The following is a 24,168-nucleotide window of genomic DNA, read 5'->3' as shown; positions in this document are numbered from 1 at the left end:
AGTTCTTGTTTTTGTAGCAGTGGGCACAGAACCTCAATGCCCATGGGCAGGACCACACATGGACATTGCCATTTGGAGAGGATGGATGGGAGGGTGACTTTTCTACACAACTTCCTGGGCTTGACATAATGTAGATTCAGTTACACTGGTATGTAAGAAATGTGCTTTTAATATGCAACTTTTAGTTCTGCTAAATGTCATGGAACAAGAATAACATTATACTGTTAAGATAGAAGGAACTAGACTGGTACACCAAAAGGTCTTGTTTAAAGGGCACAATACACAGGAAATAATAGACCTCAGCAGGCAAGTGAAAACAGGAAATAGTTACAGCAACATGCACCTGTACAATTCTCTCCCCTTAAATCCCCCCAGTATAAAGCACAGCTACTTCCAGAACCATCTCTGCCTCTCCCTAAGCCCCACTCAAAAATCCTGTATATTCAAGTCTTCTCAAATATATACAAGGTCCTCTAACAGTTTTCTTCTTCAGGTCAATTAGATGCTCTGGAAACCTTTACCAGATTTGGAGCAGAAGTCATAAATGCTGGAAGGATGATGATTTTGACCTGCAGCTCCTCCTTTAGTGCCCTTTTTGGAGCTGTTCCATTGGTGTCAAGGCTGTGTCCCACCAGGTAGCACAGGCAAAGATGTTTTGCAGAGACAAAGCTTCTTAACTGTAAAATCTGTATTTTATGAGCTGCCAGTCATACAGGTACACTCACAGGTTTTTCAGCATTAGACTGGGAAAGTGGGCAGAAGCTGTGCATGAGCACACTAATACCTGTGCCCTGTGCAAGACAACTGGGAAATGTGATGGACATTAAAACCCCCTTCTATAGCTGGCCTAGTTTTTAGTGCCTAACTAAGAGGATTTGCAATTAATGCTTCTGTGTGAAGGGAAGCAGGTTTTGCTGGGCACCCAGTTGAACTTCTGGGTAATTGGCATGGTGTAATCAGTCTCCAAAGAACAGTTCTTGGGAGCTTTATTCTGAGGTTTTAAATCTAGCCACAAAATTTGTGGTTAGAATTGTGGCCAAAGGACAAACCTTCCATCTTGTCAGTGACTCAGCACAAAATGCACTATTTCCAGTCTAAGGATCAATAAAAGACTGGACTGGCTTATTTAGTCTGAGTATTGACTTCTAAATGACAGCTGCTATTCAAAATTTTCACTCAGAAAGGCAGTGTCAGCTTGTGACTTTGGTCTTTCCTCATAGTGTCTTTATTTATTTATTGCCTTCTAGGTAAGACCAGCCATTTTGGAGCAAATTCAACAGATTTCCCTTTTCTAATTCATGTATTTACAGAACATTTTTATACAGTCTTTCCCTTAAACATGGTAACAAGCTATGACCTAACCCAGCTGACTGGCACCCAAAATGAATCCTTATTTAGTTTATCTAACACAGTTTTCAGCTCATTACATGCACTCTGAAGATCTTCTTTCACCAGTACAGTGTCAATTAAATGGCCATACTGCTCTTCAATGAATGCTGCTGAGTTAATAATTTCCTGCTGTTCTTCATCCTGCTGATCAACACAAGATATTGGTTTGAAATTTACAGCATGTCCTTCTGGTTATTAGCATTTTGAAGTATATTAGCACAATGAGTCATTACTCTGAGAACATGCAACAAAAGCTGTTACCATTAGGAAAAGGTACTGAAGCTATTAAAACAGTTCAAGGAGCAGTATGCTACTGGCAGCTGTTCTCAAAACTGCAAGGGCCTCAGGGAAGAGGGAAAATTTGATGTAGTTAGAGTTGTTGCCTAACCCAAGATATGGGAACCACACTCCTCAAAAACTGAAAAGGAATGCTGCATGTGCTGTCCCAAGTTCAGTATTTTGAGGGCTTACAGAAAAACTTACCAAGTGAACCAAGTTCTGTAACATAAATTTAAGTTACCCAAAGTCATGGCATTATGCACTCTGGTCAGATTTACACATCACCAATCTGCAGCTGATCTAGGTTTGATCCTAAGACAACCACATAGTGTGTTTTGAGTGTACACCATTAAAACACTGGCTGATACTGGTGTGGTGTCACTGTGTAAGAAATATAAGAAATAGCTGGCTTCCATTACCAATTGATGATTTGTAGAATGTAAATCATCAGAAATGTAAAATGATTGTTGGTTTATCTGAGTTCAGCATCAACTTCCCCTGCTGCAGCCTTGATGATGTACCCAGGTGCATATGGAGGACTGGCACTTGGCTTCATGTCACTTTAAAATTTGAGTATATAAGGAATCAAAAATTCCATTCTAAAGTTCCATCTGATACCTATTTAGTGCCCCACTTTAACTCTTGTTATGGAATACAAGTGCCAGCCCAAATCCTTCATGTCTAAAAAGAAGAGATTAGAAGTTGGAATACTTACAAGGGGGGTTGAGATTTCTTCTGACATGTGAGATTTTAAAGCATGTTTTTTCTTTTCTGAAATGAGAGGCTTCACAAAAATAACATAAGGCTTAAACTCAGGAGTCATCAAGTGCTTTACTGCCTGTGAACAGATGATTTTTGTTATCAGACTTCTTTTTGCTACATGTCAATGATAGACTCAAACTGCTTTCAGTGGTTTCACTGGTACAGGCTGACACACTGGTGTGAATAACCCTGAGTCCTGCACATCTGACCAGCAACCTCTTGCTCTTCAAACAAAGGCTCATTCCAGTGTCCTGGCTACAAGAGTGAATGGAGCATGGCCTGAATAGCACTGGGATTCCAAGGGGCAAGGACATGGCAAAAAGTACTGAGGGAAGTATAAAAAAATCCTGACTTCATGGACAAATTATGGTTTGCTTGGCCTAAGCAGCCAAACACTGCAAATTTTAAACCTGGAATTCATCTGAGGTAGTACCACAAGCTTTTTCCTAGCCCAGTTACAAAATCTGGATCAAAGTTTCAAGTATTAACTCACAGCATGGAGGTATTAAGAGCAGGTCCATTGGCACTGCTTACAATGCTCGTGTCCTGGGGTGATTCAGGATGTTACTGTATCTGCACCCAAAAATTGCTAAATTGAGATCCTACAAATGAGAGCCTTGGGTGGGTGTGCTATGCCAGCAATTTTAAAATCAGAACTAGAATGAAAAACAACTTTGTTCTGAGTATAGGACCTGAGCAGGCTGGGACAGGGATGCACATCAGTCCTCAGCAAGGGAGAAGTCCCACACTGAGGGCTCCTGAAGGGACATGTAGGAACTGTAACCTGCACTGCCTTCCCAAGAGCCCTACTCTGCTCAGGCAGCAGTAAATCATATTTGCATTCTTTAGAACAAGCTGCAGAACTTACTTCAGGCACCACATCCACCAAACAAACCTTCTTTTTGGCCATCACAGAGCGGATTGCCTCCAGACTTGTACCGTACAAATTCTCTTTGTATTCTCCATGTTCCACAAATCTAAAAAAAACAATACATTTTTAAATATCATCTACAAAAAAATAGTAAGAATATTTAACTTAGAACATTTGATAGCTGTTTCCTGAACTCACAGCAAAGAGGGAGGAGAGAGGCAGAAAATTGGGGTTGGGTGGGTGGGGATTTCCTTTTTTCTACTTTTTTTTCCCTTCCTTGCTTAGTAGCAATTCTTCATATATCACTAACAGCTAAACAGCACTACTGACAAAAAGTGGAGAGGAAAGGATATTTTTCCACAGAAAATAGAACAAAGCTGGCAAGGAAATGGACTGCAATTCTCCCATCTCCTAGGAGACTTCTGGGAGTAAAGATCTGAACTTTTAGGAAACACACCCAGACTCACAGAAAGTCTGGCATAAACACACCACAGACTTTCAAGGAGACTTGTGAATAAAACTTTTTACCCATCATATTAAACAGAGTGAGCAGGCCCAACTAAGTATGTGTTACTCTCACTAGATTCAGTTCTGACCAACCATAAGACTTATGCAGGTTTAAATTCTAGCTCAGGATGCTCCTACTAATGTTATTCCTAAATTGCTTCCAGCTAAATGTTTGAGTTTGCTCTTACAGTCCAGACTCAATAAAGAGCTTTTTATTTAGAAAGATGAATCCTTCTCATACAGCTTGTCCAACTTCTCACCTGATTTTGGTATTCATGTGATTGTAAAAGCAATATTTTTAAACAGTCAATTATAGCAGTATTTTAAAATTAACTTACTTGTTTTGCTGCACATCTGTCTCAAATGACTGCTTAGAAACAAAATTGTATTCTACTCCCTCTCTCTCATGACTTTTCCTTGACCTTGTTGTATCTAGAAGAGAAGGGAAGCAAGACATGAGAGACACATCAATCTTTGCAAACATTTTCTCTACTTAGTTCCAGTCACATTTTCACAACTTTAAACAAGAAAGTTACACACTGGCAAATTCAAATCAACAAAATATAAATCAGACCATATAATTTTGTTTTAAACTCCATCTCAAATATTGCATGACCAAAACTGAAGTTGTTTAGTTCCCAGGAGTGCTGTAACTAACAAAAAAATTAGGAAGCATCCTTCTTACACCTGGTGGATGCAGCCGAGTATATCCTACAGAAAACAGTGTCATTAACTGTTTGAAATTCTGGACTCTCATTTTCTTGGAAAGCTCAAAAATAAAACCAGGAAATATATAAAATGTCCTATTATGCTGCCTTTGAATTTCCAAGAAGAATAGTGATGGCTGTTTCCCAAAGTGTGCATAATTATGTGAGTCCTTTCCTTTTGGTGTAATTTCTTTTTGTAATTGTTATTACTGTGGGAGAAGCTTTGATGATCATTGTACAAGTGTAAGCCAGACCATAAAAGTAATGTCTGCTATTTTTTGTGTATGTGTTTAAATTCAAGTAGGAATTACTCATTTGAGATCTTCTGCTAACTTACTGAAGTCAGCCTGAAAAAAGATTTTTAAAAGGTCTTAAAAAATACATAAACAGTGCCTTCAAGGGTAATTTTTTGGATTAAAAAAATAGAGAGAAAAGTATTCTCTTGTTGGAGAATAAAAATAAGAATGGATTTTTTTGTGTGAGTGTCTGATAACTCCTTTTTTTTACAGAAAATAATCCAGTAAAAGAAATTCAGTGTAACTCTAGCCACAAAGCCATGCATGAATCACTGATTTCTCTTACTCTGACTTGCTTGTTTGAACAGCCTAGATACACTAATCAACAACTTCAAATTTTGACTTGGTTTATGCTTTTTTTTTTTAACTGCAGCTGTAATGCTGATCTCAAGAAAAATCACCCTCTTTTAAACACACAGAGTTTTGGCTGACTTTTAAGATCCTAGTTTATCACACCAGATCTCTTTGCTAGTTACATTCTATTTTTTCTTCCTGTATTAAGTTTTTCTTTTAACAGACACTGAGAAAATGAAATCTGCTCACTCAGGAAAACACAATTAAAAAAACCCCACTGAGCTGACAAAATTCCAAAATGCAGATGTGCCAAGTTACAAAACGATTTATTCACCTATTAAGGGCAAACATAACATATTATAACGAGAAAAAAAATTTGAAGTACTTCAGAAATATGCAAGTAATCAATAGTCAGAACACCAATTATCATTAGTGCAGATGGCATAACATTCATTAGAGATGGAATTTATAGAATTTTACGAATTTCATTCATGGAATAGATACAACAAACACAAGTCAGGAAATTTTACTCACGTGGAACTGCAACACCATACTCCTGGGGGTTCTCTGACACAACTTTTTGCTTGAGCTCACTTAACTTGGCTCCCAAACAACCTAATAAAATAAAATAAAACTGAGTGATAGATTTCTGTGTGAATAAATGTATCAGTTTCACACAAATAATATGATTCAGGAGTGTGCTTGATGAAACCTCTTCATGAGAGAACTCATGACATACTCTGCTTTGAAGAACATAATCAGGAACAAATTTAATTCTGTGAACAACTGCTGGACAATCACCTGGCAGACACTAAATCAGAAAATCTGTGATCTTAGCAGTCAGTTCTATGAGGTACCCTTGAATTTTAGGGAATCCTGAGAAACTGGCTTAGAACAAGGCTGATAAGCTGAATTAAAACTGCATGAAAATCTTGTTAGGTAATTCTAACATCTGCCTCTTCATCAATAGTTCTGACAGCCTAAGTAAAAACTGGAATGAAAACCAAGGGAAAGTGAATCAGAAAAATGAGAAATAGTCCTGAAAAATTGTTTTCAGAGATTTGGTGAGTTTGATTCCTTGGTTTTTTTCGTTTTGTTTTTTAATGTAATTTAAAATAAAAGAGTGAGTTCTGACCAAAACAAAAAAAAAAAAACATTCTAAAAAACCCCACCAGAACCACAAAACCCCCAAACCAAATATCTGGAAGTGCAAGATAAGCCAAGAAGGAGAAATGTGAAACATTTGGAACCAACTGGGGATCTTACCAATCAAAACCACCAGCCTCTGCTGTTCACCAGGCTGTTGCTGGTACTTTGTGACCTCCTCATAAGTCAGGAACTCTGCTGCATCTTGCTCTGCCTGCTTGCCTTCGTTCACGTTCTCCTTCTCCTTCCGACTGAGCCTGAAGCTCCTGCGCAGACCAGCTGTGCAGGAAAGGAAACACAACAGCACTGACACCTCCCACTCTGCCAGCTTTTCACTTGTTCAGCTGCAAGCTATTCTCTTCAAATGTCAGTTATTGCCACACATTTATTTATAATCAAGTCAGTGCATATATGCTCAGAGTACAGGAGAAATGTTTGCATATGGGATAGAAAACCTAACACCCAATCTGTAATAAATTGCCTCTCCCATAACTTTAGCTGCCAAGTATTGGTTATGCCAAAGTCAGATTATGCCTCTTCACAGAGATAATTTCCCATAAATTCATAAACTAGATTAATTTAAATAGTCCAGTTTTGATATTTGAATGTGGAGGTGGGTTTTTGGGGGGAGTTTTATTTGGGGGGGAGTGTCTTGTTTTCATTTTTGTTCTGGGTTTTTTGGGGTGGCTGTGCTAAGGGAGAGGTTAAGGGTTTTGGTTACTCACCTATGTAATGTCCATTGAAATATCCTTCACAGTCACAGTCTTCTGTAAATTAAAAAGCAAGGAGGTGGAGGAGGGGTAGGGCACAGGGGAAAGGAGAGTGAGGAAGGAAATATTTTAGGCAATGTGTGTGATACAAGTCTGGCTCATTGACAAGGAAAGAAATTTTATATCCTGCACTGTTTGCACATACTTTTTAAACTTAATCGTTGCTGATACCAAAAAAATATTTGCCTTGGCTAGTGGTTTATGTTTGAGAAAATCCTTGACTTTGATATTGAACTAGAGAATTTTCTATCTTGGTATTTACAGTTCCCAGAGTTGATGCTTTTCAGCATTCATGACATTTGATTAGAGCTGCTGGTAAAAGTATGATACTCAGGCTTAAGTAAAGAAGACTCCACAAACACAGAGCTCTTTTTAAAAAGTGAATAACTTTATAAATGAGTATGATTATATAACAAAATTGCCTCTTCTGATATTTCATTATCACTTGGGCTTGAAAAAAGAGATCAGGAATGACAAAAATGAATTCTAACCCCCTTCATTTTGACCAAGTTAAATTGTCATTGCTTATCAATTTTTTATTAAAAAAAAAGAAAGATTTGATGTTTTGGTCATGCATGTACATAAAATAACATGTTAAAAGCCCCCAACCTGTCCCTCCTCAAATTACAACCACCCCCAAGGCCCCTAAAATGTGAATAATAAAACCATGATACTTAGCTGCAAAAAAAATACGCTGCAATCCTAAGACAAATACTGAGTTCTCATACTTCCTGAAAGTGAGATGCCTGGTTTGTTAACATTTACCCACCTGTGCCCTTGCAATATTTACAGAACTCTACTCATTTTGAGGTGGTGGTGCATGGGATAAACCCAACCATAAGAAAAAACTTCATAGCACTTAAACCTTTAAAAAGGTGCCAGTTGAGAGGGCTTTGTTTTTTAATGAATAATTCCATGCAGGTGTGTAATCAAACAATGCCAATGTGTATTTCTAAAACATTCTGCCTATATTAAGAAAAAAATACAAATTGCAATAATATCAATTCATAGCTAAGAGCAGAGCTGGTTTTTTGTTTATTTTCTGCTGCTCAAGGCAGGCTCTTTCAGACTTGTGCTCTGACAGCTGGCCATGACTGCTATACTCTGATTATAAAATATGATTAGTATTTCCATCAAAGTCTATGGAATATGAATATCAACAATCAACTGTAATGTGGAAAAAAAAAATCACAGCATATGGAATTCAACAGGAAATATCTGATACTTGGAAAGGCAGCTGGTACATGATATATAAACTGCACAAGCCAAAGAGAGTTGCTCATAATGAAAATAACACAGAAAACAGCCCAAATGAACAATGAAGACAAATCACTTAGAATTGACATGGGTGCCCTAAAATGTTAAACCCCAATATTTCTTTATTTTTTAAACAGATACAAAGACTGCATTTAACTTGCAAGTCTTTGAACTTTACTCAGAAACCTACAGAACATGTAAATACATCTCAGAAGACAAATTTTTTTTCTTGAATCTGAAGCAAACTTGGAAGTTACCATTACTTAAGTCATCAATCTGAATTACATTAGTTTAAATAAAAATTCACAAAGAAAATATCCTAGGAACAATGTATCTACTGTTCCCTTTGGAATCACAGCAACTATTTTAGAAAATACATTGGTTGTTTATATTCAGACAGAAAGTGAGTTAGGAGAGCACCTACCTTTGTCAGAAGACTGATCATCTACAGTTAGCATGAAAGGCAGAGTTGGCATGATATTAAAACATGGACAAATCATTGAGCAAAATGGAAAGGAAGGTTCTTCTAGTTTAATCTGCTTAACTGGCTTTTCTATCTTAAAAACAAGTACTGCAATACAGCACCCTTATCAACTGATTAAAGAATTCTGGGCTGAAATGTAGTTATTATAACCAGTTATCAGCTTGTCTCAAAAACATCTGAGATAAAGCTCAACCAGCACTCCTCATTACATGCCTCCTCATTTGAGTGCAATAGAAACTAATTTGGAAAAGCTTCATGCTAATCAGTAATGCTATTTTATAACTTGATTGAGCATCTTTCCTCCTTGTAGCACAAGAGTACCTGTATCTCATCATGCACCAAAGGCAGAAATTCACTTCTATTACTCAAAAGGGACCATTTCCAGAATCCTTGCACAATCCTGTCTGCTCACAGTCACAGGCTTCTCCTCACATCAACAGTGCCTGTGCTCAAGTACCCAAGACCAACAGAAACACATTTTGGGATAATCCTAACATCTGCTTTCCAGCTCTTCCCAGCAATTTCCTCACAAGTAGAGGTTTTGTGAATAATTCAGTGACACAGACTGCAGAGCTGTAAACAACAATCACTCTAAAATCTGCCTAAGACCAGCTCTGGAACATTAAGCCTGAAATACAGATTGTATTTCCAGCTCCAGTGATTTTTATCCTCCTTAAAGCTACACTTCATTTTCATAGGAGTTCAGAATAGTTACATGCACACATATATGCATTTTTGCAGCTTTCAAGTTTCAAACCATAGAAAAAGTGTGAACACTACCAAGTTTTAAGGCATCTAAATATGTAAGGCCTCATGTTCATGAGAGCAGGAAGAGAGGGATTTGTTTTTTGAAACAGCACCAGCAACACTGGATAAAGCTCCAAGCCAAATCCTCCCCTGTGGCAGCTTGTGTCCATGCATATCAACCAAATATCAATCACAAACAGTATTGAAATAACAGACAGAACTTAGTATCAATTAAAACATCACTGAAAGAACAGAACAGACTTACACAATGGTTTCTTCAGAGTTCTGGTATTCTGCAGAGTGCCTGTTGCTCTCCTGTAAATCAGTCGTCTGAACAGAAAAACATTGTATTTTAGAAATGTAAACTCAGAATTATGGAGAATTTATAGCATGGAAAATAAAGAATTAAATAGTGCCTTTTCTTAAAAAAATTTATATGTCTCTGATTCAACTATTTAAAAGTGTTTATTTAAAACTATGACAGTCTCAGATAGTTACTGCTAAGGGAATAAAAAAAAAAGATTCTAAAACATTTTATGCTTTCATATATCAGAGAATAGAAATCAATAGTTTATCAATCCAGGTTTTTTTCTATTTCCCCTTTGCCCACATGATCTTTTCTGCAGCATTAAGAAAAGTAGATAATATTTGTCCAAAGCAGTCATTGCAGCTATGCATACAAAGAAATTATTCACCTTTTTCCAGATCAGTTTGAAGTTTTCTGTTACTAGTAAACAAACCAAGTCACCCAGTTTGTGTGAAAATGTAAGAACAGAGTATCAACTAAAATTTTTTAAGTGTTAAAATCACAAATCAGATCAAAATTCCTATTTGCTCAACTCCTCCCACCAAAAACCCCCCAGAAATCCAACCCTCAGAAAATCCCTCACTGTTGGCAATTGAAACCACAATTTCTTCCCAAGTGTTTTTTTGCAATATTTGTAACAGACAAGAGATGCTGCTCAGGCATTTATACAGTCACTCAGGGGAAACAGACACTGAAGCAATTTCTATATTCCTACACACATCTTTTTACATGTTTACAGTGTCCAAAAAATTAAAAAGACTGCAGCATTTTTTGCAATATATGCAGGCCCAAGAAGAAGGAAACAGCTGTTGAGGCAGGATTTGCTTTCATGTAGTGGAGCCAAGACCTCAATTAGGAACCTTATGGAAATCATTCAGGCCAGCAGCAGCATCAGACCTGCTCAATTGTTAGATATCCCCTCTGTAACACTTACAACCTAAAGAAGACATTTATAGTGATTTGCAGCAAGAATCACAAAGTGAGACCAGAGGCTTAAAACAGGTTCCTTCTCAAATACAGGACTTCTGTACTTTAAAACAAGAACTGAGGGATAGTTTTGCTTTAGAAGGTACACATATCTTGCTGTGAAAACAGAGAAACCTCAGGTTCTAGAAGGTACCTCAGTCCAAGCTAAACACTGTCTTGGAAGCCAGAAGAAAGATCACATTATTATATGCATAAATTCAACATAATTACAATAAATTTGTGGAAGTACAAGGCTGTGAAATACAGTGTCTCCATAAGCCAAGATGGCTTCATTTCATACATGTTTGTCTATCAAGTGCTTCTGTCTTAAATTGCCTTAAGACAATGGCAAAACACCCAAATCAAGCCAGGAAGTTTTTCTATAATTGGAGAAGATGAAGCTTTTTAGCACCTTCCCCTGAGCAGCTGTATTTATCCTGGCATGCCCTTCATTCTCTGGGAAAAAACCCTAGCATAAAATCAATATATAGTGACACTATATACATGTAAAAGAAAAAGGAAATCTGTATTCTTTGCTGACAAACCTTTCTTGGAACTGCTTTGAGGGGATCAAGCCTGCTCTGAGGTTGGTATCCCCAACACGCTTGGCTTGCCACCACGTGGGATCATCCTGGCTCACAACTTCCAGCACGTGTCTCCTCTTAAAGGGCAGCCCAGCCTCCTGGCAAGGAATGGCTCTGTCTTCTTTGGGGTTATAGCAGAAAAGGGCCCTCATAAACACCTTGAAAAGAAAGTTAGCATGTCATTATTTCTTGTCCTATCTGGAATTTCAAATATCTGCCTTTAAAAGGCTTTCCTCACTGCTAACTACATATACACATTATTCCTCCTTCAAGTACTCCCAAAACACAGACACCTAGCAGCTCATGCAGAAAAATAAATTAACTTTCCAGCACATACCCAGTAATTATATACCAAAATTGTGGAACATGAGACTCAAAAGACCAAAGTTCCAAGAAACGCAGATCACAATTGTACATTAAGTACAAAATGCAATAAAGGAATGGTTAAAAAATAAGGAGAGACTTATGGCAAAGTTGCCCAGTTGTAAAGACTGTCCTTAAAATATTCCTTTAATGCATCAAAATCCACTATTCAACTTTGGATTTGTATCTTAACACTATGTAACACATAACAGCAGAACCATCTCAGAAAGTGACTTGTGGGCTTCAAGGAAAAGTTCAGCAACCAAAAGCAGGGAAGCAGAGAGGCTGCCAGAGGAATCTCATGAGGGACCAGCTGAGCATGAAGTTATTGCTGGTCAGGTAGGGCAGATGTAGTGGGCTGATGGGTCACATGGTGAATGCAGCTGTTTGTAGAGAGCTCCATTTTCACTCCAGTGAGTGGCAAAATGCCCAGAGGTAATGGACAGATTGCAGCTGCCACGGTGAGAGGAGACAGCAGAACACTAAATTTAATTACACAAACCAAAGAGAAGAGGCAGGATTTAAGAAATGCTATAAAAGAACATGTGCAAAGATGGAGAGGAGAAGAGTCATGCAAGTAATTCTATGGAATAGAGGGGTAATGCACAAGAAAGCACTCTCCCATCTCTGGAGCTCTGTGTGTCTGTGGCACACAGGAGCAGGCATGCTGCTCTCAGATGGGAAGGGGTGCTGCAGGACTCAGCTGCACACCTTGCTGTCCTTCAGACGATCCTCTTCTTTGATGGCTGGAATTATCTTCAACGTTATTGACCCTCGAGACTGAGCCTGAGAAAAACAGAAATGCTGTTTTCACTCTGAGCAGGACAAGGACAGAATGCAGACTACTCAAGCTCCAGTTAAGGAGGTAGCAGCTGCCTCCTCAGAACTCCAGCAGGCCAAGCTAATCCACTAACTAACTGCATTACAGAGACTATCAGGATCTTCCATGACTCCACAACAGTGTCTTGCCCATGGAGACACCCTTGGCTAAAACATATTAAGACCTGCATTAAAATTCCTTCATTTGCTTTTAGCAATTGAATTAATTTCTGGGCTACAGTTCACAGGACATTAAATACTTCTGTGGCTTTTAGTACAACACTGACTTAAATCTGACTTTTTGCAGACTAGTAAGTTTAAAGTGCTGCTGTGTTTACTCTATATGGGGGCTAACTTGTTAGAGTGAAATGCAAGCATCTACAAAACAAACACCTACTTTCACTCTAGAAATCTTTGCTAGGAAATGACAACTGTTAGTTATTGTAAGCTAAAAAGTACATCTAGGTCCTTCAGAAATCTGGAATGGGTTTATCTTATCTGTTTTAGATGCCTTATTTTGCATGAGATGAAACTGTGTTGTAGTATAGCCTGCAATTCTGCACAGATTAAAATGCAAAAACAGACAAACATTTGTAGCTTTTCTTCAAAAAATAAACCATGAAAAGGAAAGTGTTACACTTCAGGCATTAGCTCACATAGGACATATGTAATTAGAAATTACACAGAATAGATAAAGATCCCCATAAATAAAACTTTACACACTACTTCAAAGCGGTTCTGACAGTTGTCCCCCACCCTCCAATTTAAAAGAAGTCATTAGCACTACTTGGGGTTATTTGAAATAGAAATTAGGTGATGGAAATGATACCAGTCTCCTCACTGTGTCCCTAACTTCACACCAAGACAAGGGGGAAGTCAGAGATAAAGAAGCATAAGAGCTACAACACTTTCTACCAAGATTTGTGGGTATTCATGTTAGAGAAGCTTGAAGCAAGGAATTGCTCCTGTCACCAGGAATCTCCTGGTAAAGGACAGACTGACAGCTCTACTGAACACAAGGACAAGGCTCTCTTCAGCTTCCTAACACACCACACTATGAATCATCTTCTGGAATGTATTTATAATTTGCAGTTTGCTTGTCATAAACAAAGCATTAAAGGGAAGTTCTTGACAGAGCAACACGTTAACTTTGCATTTGTATCTTACTTGGTACCAATCCAGTTCGCAGAAGTTTCTGAAGTCAAAAGGAGAAGACTAATCCACTGGGAGAAGAAAAACTCTTAATGCAAAGACAAGCAGGGATTGCATCTTTTAGCTCTATATTTTAAACTCATGGTTAAATTTCATCATCTACTGTAATTACTAGATCACCAAACAGAAAAGATCTTGAAATGAAAATCAGTGCAGACCAAAATCTGACTTATTTCTTCTGGTCGTTTGTGAAGCACAGTAATACCATTGACTTCTCTTAGTTCATCTCCAACATGGACAAGACCTGAAAAGATGGTAAGTGAATTAAAATAGGTCTAGAGACTGAAAGCACTACTCCTCTGATGTCCAGCCTAAGTCATCAGCATGTACTTCCTCTCCTCCCTCATCCAGACTGCTGGATTTAGTACCAAAGCAAAGTGCCTTTGTTGGAAATGTGCCTCACAGCCTCCTGCCTTTACTCTTATGGAACTTGTTTTTCATGCAGCACAGTCTCAAATAAGAACAGCATGCAGACAGGCAACTTGTGGCAAGGTACTCTGCAAAATCACTACTTGGATCAGTACTAAGTGTGCAAAACTGGAAGAGTTTCATGAGTGTGACCAACTCTTCTGAATTCAGAAGACATGCTGCTAACTATAAAGGCAGGAGAGACATTGTCTGTCAACTGACAGATTAAAACTTCACACTCACAGAAAGAATGCTGGACTAAATTTCTTTATAACAAGCCATGAAGAGGCTCTACAAGATTTAGGTCTGTTTATCAGTTCAGTAAGAAATGTTGTACTTGTCATATATATAGCTACTGTTACTTAAAAGAATTTCTCAGTAAAGCAAACAGAAAACAACACATAATACACTGACCAAAGCAAGCTACTAGATTAAAAGTAAAAAACATTATTTGCTTTCTTCAAAAGTTTAAACATACTTCTTCCATCTCTGTTTGCATTTATTTCTAATGGCCATGTTAATAAAAAGCACATGGAATTAGATTAACAGACTACTGAAGAAATACAAATGCTAAGAGCATGCTCAGGAAACTCCAGCAATGTTCTACTGCACCCATACCACTGCGATCAGCTGCACCACCTCTCATGATCCTTGCTACAATCACAGCTCCTGTGTGCTCATCTCTTCTGATGGTAGCTCCCTGAAATAAAACATACCCACCACCCAAAAAAATGTAAGAAGTTTGCCCTGAATTCAGCAACCACTGAAATAATGCCTATGCTGTTATGTCTTTTAAACTGGAATTAATTTGTTCTATGAATTTCCTCCTTCTTCTAGGTGATTTCCACCATTATTCAAGTTTTGCCCATGCCAAGTGATTATGGGAAGATGCACCCACCTTTCTTTTAACTGACTTTGCTAAGTGCTTACACTTCCTGCATTAGTGTGGTCATCAAAGTCACTCAAGTGTGCAAAACAGGTTATTGTAACAAATTCCTTCTTTTCCTCCTCTGAATCTTTATACAATACAGTCAGCACTTTTATATGTAAATTAGATTTTTTTTTCCTCCTCCTACCTCTGCTGGCAATACAAAGCTTCAATGAGGAATTCAGTCACTGCTCCCTTCTATTGTGATACACAAAAAGCAGATTTGTTTCCCAATACAACTGTTTTTCCTTAGGAAATCAATTCTTCCATTTCCCCTTGTACAAAATTAGGACCTTGACAATATAATTCTTTGATGCAGGTATCAAACATACTCTTACCATACATCACTGACTTTCATGCAAGTGAATAAATACATTAAGTCATTGAATGAAAAGAATTAATACATATAATCAGAATAATTGCTTCAACATATACAGTTTCTTCACTGTGTTTCCTGAGCTAACTGGCACTATAAACTATGCCCATAAAGCATCTAAATGCAAAATTTTGAAGGTGCATTTATCATTTACCAAATTATTTTTTATTTACAAGCTTCAGAACACTCCAAGTTTCTGAAGGCCATTTGATGACATCTTGCATTGTCTCCTCCATACTCACAGCAACACTCTTGCACTACAAAGTTTTATGAGTAGAGATGGGTGATCTAATATGTACCAAGGGTTCTTTATTTTTCACTAGCCGAACAATTTTCACTGATTCCTCATCAAAATCATCATCAAAATTATCAGGTAGAGGTGGAAGAGCTGGGTCAAAGTTCTTCTGTGCTACAGTGTCATGTACTACAAGCATTGCCTGCATAAAGGAAATAAAAAACAGTAATGTAATGGAGTAATACTACAATTCCTATTCTCATGTTTGCAGTATCACAGCAAAATTAAACCTCCCCCTTTCTACCCTCACCTCAAATCCTCCAAAAAAGATTTAGTAATTACATCATGTAAACTGGTATATGTCAATTTATTTAAAACAAATCCAGGCAACAACAGAGCTCAGCCTAAAAAAAAAAAAAAATAAAAAAACAATCAAGTGGACTATGAAAAGCAAGCAGGTATCTTTTTCTTCTCCTTTTCTGTTTTGCTCCCTCAGAAAACAGTAAGGAAGGGAGGAATGGAAGACAGCATGGTGCATTATACAGAAAAGCTGTCTCTTTTCAATTTCCTTCACATCCCAAAGTCTGTGCAGGAAATCGCAGTGGAACAGAAGTTTGGAGGATGTTTTTCCTTTCTCCTAGGGAGGCTTCTATGTAACTGTTCTGGTACAAAATATTCTATTACAATTCTGCAAAGGCATTTCATTAAGGTCCCCAATGGGGTTTTTACCCTGAGATGTGGTGTTGACAACAGTTGAAGCAGCTCTTTTTCTTCATTATTCACTGGTGCTGTCTGCAACTCTTCTATTACCTTTGAAATAAAAAAGTACAACCTCAAAATTAAAGGAGTTCACCAAACAAGATCATGTATTTACATTTCTGTTGAGTATTTGCTAACATCTATCATCCATCAAAACTGATCCCAGTCCACAGTGCATGAAACCTGAACAAAACCAAAGTTTCTTCAGCTTTTTTATTAGATACTACAAAAGACAGCATCAGGAATCAGAATCATAATCTCTAAACATACATTTTTAAGAGTTATTCCATCAATATAATTTCAGGAGCAAGTTCTGAAATTTTAAATTCTACATGGAATATGTAAATGATACCTGAAACAACACTCCTGTGCCTGTATTATTTCATAAGACTTTAAACCTTTCTACAATCGTCTAGTATTACCTGTGTGGAATATGCAACATAACTTCCCTTGCCCATGCCAAGTCATTATGGGAAGAGGCACCCACCCTTCTTTTTACTGACTTTGCTAAGTGCTTACACTTCCTGCATTAGTGTGGTCATCAAAGTCACTCAAGTGTGCAAAACAGGTTATTGTAAGGGTGATCCTCTCCCTCCTCCTGTTCTCATGAGACCCCTGAATCAGAGCAGTGTCCAGCTCCAGAGCCCTCAGTGCACAGACCTGTTCTAGTGCACCCACAGGAGGATCAGGAAAATGCTCAGAGGGCTGGGACACCTCTCTATGAGGAAAGGATGAGACAGTTGGGATTGTTCAGCTTGGAGAAGAGAGGGCTTGGGGGAGACTTTATGTGCTGCCATTCAGCACATAGAGGAGGCTTTACCAAGGCCTGTAGTGACAGAACATGGAGCAACAGCTTTAAATTGAAAGAGAGCAGATTTACCAAGATTTAGATTGGATATAAGGAGGATTTTTTTTTTTATATAATGAAGGTGGTGAGATGCTAGGACACCTCCATGGTGAGATGCTGGAAACAAGGCTGGCAAGAGAAGTTTGGGATGCCCCCACCACTGGATATGCTCAAAACCAGGATGAACAGGGCTGTGAGCAATCTGATCTGGGGAAAGCTGAGCTGCCTGTGGTGGTTAGATGAGAACACCTTTCCAGGTCCCTCAAACCCAAACCACACTGTGCCAACAGCAAAGCTGCCTGGGCTTAATGGTTTTAAGGCTGAATAAAAGTCTGAATGCTCAGCTGGGATAGGCTATTGTCAAGACAGGACTGAATGCTTTTTGCAGCCTCTCCCTTAGGAAGGCCTTTAATAATATTCTTCCCTTCTACCTGAATGTGTCCATCTGCAATAGACATTTAATGACTTGGCATTTTTGAGTTCTCATTTCCTTGATGAATCATGGTCAACAGATTACAAAGACAGTTGGGGAAGATGAGAAATATGTTCACATATAGCACAATTGCAAAGCTTTGATTTGTTAGAAAAGCAGGCATAAATAATAGGGAAATTATGAGACAAGAATTTTTACTCACATCTTCAACTAATCCTGCTGCACTATGTAAAACAGGAGTTGGACTCTGTCTTTCATAATGACGGAGTTTTTCATGAATCTGAAAAAAGATTAATCAGGGATATTTCTACAGAGATACAAAACTTTCTAAATATACCTAAATTGAAATATTTTTCTATTTAAGGAACATAATTTATCTAAGATATATCATAAAAATAATATCTCTTGGGGTTATTTTTGTTTTGTTTAGGAATCTTTTAGTTTTCTTTTTGCTCATGGTAGTTTCAGAAAGGCAGAAAATCTGTAAAGACTTTAGGAGCATAAGGGAAAAAATGAAGCAATTTCACATTACTTTTTAGCTATGGGGCACTGTATCTTGGCACTGTATCTTCATTTTAGCAAGAAGAGCAGAAAAATTTATTTCTGAACAAAATATGCTCATTGTCAAACATAATTAATGTGTGTTCTTAATCACACACATGCTTTGGTTGGTACAGAATTCTTAAAAAACAGTTTGGCAAAGTAAATGGCTGATAAATCAAGGGAACAGAGAGAAAGTAAATGGTAAGGAGAATGTACATAAATAAACTTTTACCTTCATCAGGTAGCTGAGACTCCTTTCACTGAAGACATCCCTAAGGAATCCCATTTCCTCTTTATGATTTGAATCAGGTCTTAGCTGAGATGTCAAAAGGGCCAAAGTTTCATGCAATCCTAAATTTAGATTCAGGACAGAACAAAATCATTGTACACAGCATTTCTCATGGGACCCTCTAGTAACAGTCACTACATTTACTTGGGCACCACATTGGTGATCATCAAGTTTGCACAGAGACTCATGTTTATCTAGTGTTTATCCATCATGTCTATCCACCACTCATTTTGTAACACTCCCTTCATAAGTGGCAAACACAGCATCATATCAAGTCAAAAGCTAACAAAGCAATAAATACATTTCAAAAAATTATCTTTCATGTTTGTTTCCCACCTCACATTTACTATGCTTGGTTTCCAGAACCCTTTGTTTCCCTCTTACAAACTTGGAATTTTTAGTGCCACAGCAGACTCTCAAAATGACTGAACCACCTTGAATGACCTCCTTTGCTGCAGCTCTGCTTCCCCAGCAACTTTGCCTACAAGTGTTATCCTGCCCCTTCTACCTCTGAGGCACCTGTAAGAAGCCAGGCCTGACTAGAGGAAGAAAGGACAGACATGGATTTCCACTGTGGTGAAATCAAAGCTTATGGCTAGTTTTCTAAAAAGTGTTTAAATAACCAATATCCCAATTTTGCAGTACACAGGGCCAGACAAATGGCAGATTTTTCCTGGTGAACCACGTCTGGGAAGACAAAACCAAAACAAAACATGAAAATAAAAAAAAGGGAAAGGGGGTTCAAATCTATTCATGTGACTATTCTCTCCATGAACCTCAGAGTAGATTTTGATGCAGAAGACTCAAACTCACTAACACTAAGCATCATTTAATATCTATGACTTCCCCAGGCAGCATACTGGAGAAGCTGGTAAAGTAGCTTTGAACAGTCACTTAAGTTAAAAGGAAGAAAACTAACAAAGTTTACCAACCTCTGTTCATAAAGTATCAAGAAATTACACACAATAAGGAGCAAATATATATGGGCTGATCTTAAATAAACATGTGTACACTGAGAGGTCCAACTCTGTCTACAGAAGCCTATCAGAACATATTCAGGTCTATCACAATCTATTCAGGGGCTCTAGGGCTCTTAGGAAACTGGTTCCTGACAAGCTTTATTAATTTTCACCTTTTACACTTTGCCTTCCTTCTTGTAGGTAATTGCTAAAAAACTTCAGCTGAATTATCTTAATTCTATTACATTTGAATTAATATTATGTGTGAAACACCTGTGATAAGATTTCAGTCTCTGTTCTGTTGAAAGCATGAGTTACCTGAGTCTTCTGAAAGCACTGGCATGGCTCTCTTCTTATTCTTAAGAGACAAATGTTCAACTTAAACCAACAGGATTGGTTTTTTTCTGGATGGTAATTCAGAGGCAGTCCTGAAATGAGCAAATATAATAGCTAAGCTCAAGCATGAAACAAAATGTCAGGCATGTAAAAATAGCAATTTTTCAAGTTTTCAGTTTAACCTGAATCAAGCAGTTCTGCAGTTATTCTGCTGTGCAAGTAACAAAATGAAAAATACTCTGTTATGTAATAACTATATTGTATCTTGGATAAAGCTGAGGCTAAAGAGAGTATCTCTCAATTTGAACAGGTTTAAATAACTGTCTGAAAAAACAGCAGAGAAGGGATGTTTAAAAGCACTGGAAAATATCCCATGAAGGAAGATGCCACATCACAAGATGCTCTGGAGTTTCCTAAAAGCACATCTCAACAAAAAGTGCACATCCCTGGGGTTCTGATGAAGACCATGCTACAGGGACATGCAGCTCCTTAAAGCTGCCAGGACTCTCATTCCACCAACCTTGCACAGGTACTAAGGATGTTATAAAATATAAAGCCACTTCCACTGCTCAGAAATTGCTTTAGATATTTCTCTTGCAGATTTCCCTTGTCAGTGAGAACAAATTACGACAGAGCAATTTTTTTTCATTAAAAAGAAAAAAAAAAAAAAAAAAAAAAAAAAAAAAAAAAAAAAAAAAAAAAAAAAAAAAGCAAGACTGAATCTAAGCATATAATTGCCAGTCCTAGATCAAACATTGTTTCAGGGCACTTACAATCTTGTTCAGGCTTATAAAATTCATTGGACTTATATCTGCATAAAAAAAATACTTCCATAACAGCACACATACTACAATTCTTTGCTAAATACAAAAAACATGCTCCTGGTGTTTCTATTTGTAGATAAGTCTCTGATATTTTGAGTGTGTGAAACAAGTTTGATGATCTTCCAATTCGAATTTTCTTGACTAGCTGCCTGAAAATACCATAGTATTTCATGGCAAATTAGCATTTACTTATCTAGAGTTTTCTAGATTCTTGAGTTTCTCTACAACATAGTGAAATGCTAAGCTCAAGTCACCTGTGTTTTACACCTTGTATTTTCTACCACTACAATTAATTAATCCACCTGGGCATCAAAACATAACTGGAGTTCTCTAAGTAAATGAGCTGAGTGTTGAAATTTCACCCTAATCCATGGATTGTACTCCAGTGCATCATATATACTATATTTTATTTTAAACACACTTATTATCTATTGCTTAGAAGAAATAAACATTTTACTCTCAAACACACACTTCATGCCAAAATAAATTTATGGGCAATTCATTCAACTGCTTTGGTGCTTTGACTATGGCATTTCATTTGACATGTATTTCAATTTTCTCAAACTATTAAAAAATGGAACTTTATTTGCATGCTTCATCTTTGCAACAATGTGTGCTTCCTACAGTCAAACCTGCTTAGCACCAAACCCCATGAAAAGTCAAGTTATTTTCCAGATTCTTAGTGAAAAACCAGCCCACACAGGAATCTGTGTGGAAAACACACATTTCAGCATCTTAAAAACCTGACAGCAAACTCAGGAGCATCAGAATTTGTCGAGTTAGGCACAGCAATCAAAATGGAGGCTTCCCCTAGAGGCATCTTCCATGCTCTGTAAAAATCCCATTACACAGAACTGCCTGGAACAAACACTCCAAAGAATGAAAATCATTCCATACCCAGGGCCGGCTCTCAGAGGTATTAAATTCAGCCCCAGCATGTGATATTTTGCAAGATGGTTCTCCAAACCATGAATATGTCCTCTGTAGCATCAATAGGCTCAAATACACTTTTCCTCTTTAAAAATATCTACTTAAACATTAATTCATTTTTCACACATATCCTTGCTCAGGTACAATGCTTGAAGCCCCTTTCTTACCTAGAAAAGGCTGTCAATATTTGGAAAGGGCTACATAACCTGAACTGATGCTTGCCATGGGGTCAAAGCAGGAGATAAAACAGAAGCATAACGTGACCTGACATATCCCCATTAACTTGCAGAATAAATCCATTGTAGTTCACAGCCTAAGACGACATAAAGCTTCTGTAATCCAGATTGTATCATTCAAAGCTGCAGCTGCTTTCAGAAAGTAAAAAAAAAAAAGCCCCAGCGATTAGATCCATCACCATGCTCATCGGGCCATAGGTGATAGCTGATGGCCACGCAGGATTTCTCCTCCTGTCTAAACCTGAGCGAAGCTCTTTCGCCGAGTACCGAACCTACTCCAGCACGGAAAAACACTACTCTGGAGGCTGACCGAAGCACAGAGAACACCGCACATCGTTCCCTGGACTCTGCCTCCGAGCCCCGGGTCAGGGGGCAGCTCACGGCCCAGCAGCCTCGGATGTGGGGCCCGCCCGAACCCCACGGGCAGAGCACCGGCATGGCTGTCCCGCCCCGGAGAGAGCTTTATGTGAGCTCTATGTGAGCTTTATATGAGCTCCACCGAGCCCGGTGCCTCTGCCGGAGGTGATACCGCGGGCCCAGACCTCCGCACAGCTCCGGGCTGCCCAGCAGCGAGACGGCCCTGCCTGACCCGTTCCTGAGGCGAAGCGCACTCCGGGCCCACACCCACAGGGACTGGTGGAGCCCTCAGCTCGCAGCGAGCCCCGGGCACCCCCGGCTGACCCGCGGGCTCCCTCACGCCTCCAAGGCGGCACCGAGCCCGCAAAATGGCGCCGGCCCGGCCGCCTGTGGTGCCGCCGCGGGCCGGGCCGGGCCGGGCCGAGCGCTGCCTCGCGCCCCGTTACCTGCGGGAGCGGCCCGGGCTGGGCTCCTGCGGCGCTGGAGGCGGCCCCGGCCGCGCTCGGAGCTCCCGCAGCCTCCGGCGTAGCTCGCTCATGCGCCCTCAGAGCCGCGCTACGCCCGCCTCTCTCCCCGCCTCCCTCCCCTCAGCTGCCGTGGCCGGGGGGCCGCAGCGGTGTTTTTTGGGGCCAACAGTGTTTTTTGGGGCCGCAGCGGGGCTTTGCAGCGGAATAAAGGGAATCAGCGACCGTGAGGGTCAGCGCCGCTCCGGGTTGCGCCCCAGAGCCGGCGGCTCCCGACGCGCCTTTCCCGGGCGGCGCTGCCTCGGCCCGGCCTCCACAGACCCGTTGTTGTAGTCAGGAAAATGCACAAATGACAGAGGTTTATGTCCAAAAAGGAGACAGAAGAGTCCTTCAGCTTTATTGGAATAAAGGGAGAGAGGCCAGCAGAGCACAGGCCCGCGGGGTTTTCTCTCTCGGTGTTTCAGCTCAGCCTCCCCTTTATCCAAACTCCGGCCGCACGTTCCCTCTTCCTTTCCCCAGTGCTGGGCTACCAGGAAGGTTCAGCCTTCCCGAGCCGCCTGCCACATATCCCCCTGAACCTGGCATTCACCCCAAAGTTCAGAAGTTCAGCCTTGTGCAGACCCTGGTCTGTCTCAGAAGCAAAACTCTCCGGGCCGGTAATAAACCTGCTGCACAGAGTCAGCACAGACATTAAGGACCCGTTTCAAAGACATTAACACCCAGTGCTGTGCACTTAGAGATTTAAACTTGCACTCCTGTGCTCTGATGGCATAATTGAATGTAAATGCAGACCTGTAACACTGTAGATCATTTCCACTGCATGGAAGTTGGAGGGTTATTTTAAAAACCATCTTGAAATGGGGCTCTGTTTTTGTGATTTGTCAGTCATGCAACTGTTTTCTTATAAAATGCAGAACAAAAAATATTGTAGATGAATGTGTTGCCCTTTCAGAGGCTGCTCTTTCTCAATTACCCTTGGAAGCAGAAAGTACACAGATATTTCTCAGGCAAAAGCATGTCTTGTGTCTGCTCTTAATAAAATAATGAAGTGAAAAAAATCCAGTTTCTGAAAGAAACTCTGCCTAAAACCTAGGAGATAAAAATCTCTGAACCTTATGATTATGTTTTCCCACTCTAGCACCAGGCGGGAAGGGAAGGGAAGTTTCAGGGAAGTTTCAGGGAAGGGAAGGGAAGGGAAGGGAAGGGAAGTTTCAGGGAAGGGAAGGGAAGGGAAGTTTCAGGGAAGGGAAGTTTCAGGGAAGGGAAGTTTCAGGGAAGTTTCAGGGAAGTTTCAGGGAAGTTTCAGGGAAGTTTCAGGGAAGTTTCAGGGAAGTTTCAGGGAAGTTTCAGGGAAGGGAAGGGAAGGGAAGGGAAGGGAAGGGAAGGGAAGGGAAGGGAAGGGAAGGGAAGGGAAGGGAAGGGAAGGGAAGTTTCAGGGAAGGGAAGGGAAGGGAAGTTTCAGGGAAGGGAAGGGAAGTTTCAGG

The 24,168-nt window shown here is 39.4% G+C and overlaps 1 protein-coding gene across 4 annotated transcripts; it reads right to left on the bottom strand.

The window, feature by feature from the left end:
- Positions 1–151: 151 nt before the first annotated feature.
- Positions 152–22,792, bottom strand: MPP3 (MAGUK p55 scaffold protein 3). 4 transcript variants are annotated; one of them, XM_056512167.1, is made up of 19 exons: positions 22,667–22,792; positions 19,856–19,965; positions 18,522–18,640; positions 17,949–18,026; positions 16,437–16,517; positions 15,772–15,909; positions 14,787–14,868; positions 13,919–14,004; positions 12,441–12,515; positions 11,328–11,524; positions 9,775–9,839; positions 8,703–8,723; positions 6,977–7,018; positions 6,372–6,530; positions 5,640–5,720; positions 4,147–4,240; positions 3,299–3,407; positions 2,384–2,506; positions 152–1,530 (listed from the first exon to the last, which is right to left on the bottom strand). In XM_056512167.1, exons 2-19 carry the CDS (start codon positions 19,878–19,880, stop codon positions 1,351–1,353), a joined length of 1,755 nt encoding a protein of 584 aa, XP_056368142.1. In that variant the 5' UTR covers positions 19,881–19,965; positions 22,667–22,792; the 3' UTR covers positions 152–1,350. The 4 variants fall into 4 exon arrangements, with proteins under 4 accessions (XP_056368142.1, XP_056368140.1, XP_056368143.1 ...); XM_056512165.1 differs by having other exon boundaries at positions 152–1,533; positions 22,667–22,791; XM_056512168.1 differs by having other exon boundaries at positions 152–1,533; positions 3,326–3,407; positions 22,667–22,750.
- Between the last annotated feature and the right edge of the window lie 1,376 nt (positions 22,793–24,168).

This window comes from Oenanthe melanoleuca, chromosome 27, assembly GCF_029582105.1.
Source record: "Oenanthe melanoleuca isolate GR-GAL-2019-014 chromosome 27, OMel1.0, whole genome shotgun sequence".
In the NCBI taxonomy this organism is placed as follows: Eukaryota; Metazoa; Chordata; class Aves; order Passeriformes; family Muscicapidae; genus Oenanthe; species Oenanthe melanoleuca.
Note: the sequence above shows the minus strand (reverse complement) of the source record. Positions and strands in the feature narration are given on the sequence as shown.

What these genes read in the sequence shown, in the direction of transcription:
- MPP3 (XM_056512165.1), bottom strand. Translation starts at nt 19,880, where the DNA reads ATGCCAGTGCTTTCAGAAGACTCAG. An exon ending in ATCGTCTGAAGGACAGCAAG is followed by an intron (nt 11,525 to 12,440) that starts GTGTGCAGCTGA and finishes TTTCTTTTCAAG; the next exon opens with GTGTTTATGAGGGCCCTTTT. An exon ending in TCAAAGCAGTTCCAAGAAAG is followed by an intron (nt 9,840 to 11,327) that starts GTTTGTCAGCAA and finishes TTTTCTGTTCAG; the next exon opens with ACGACTGATTTACAGGAGAG.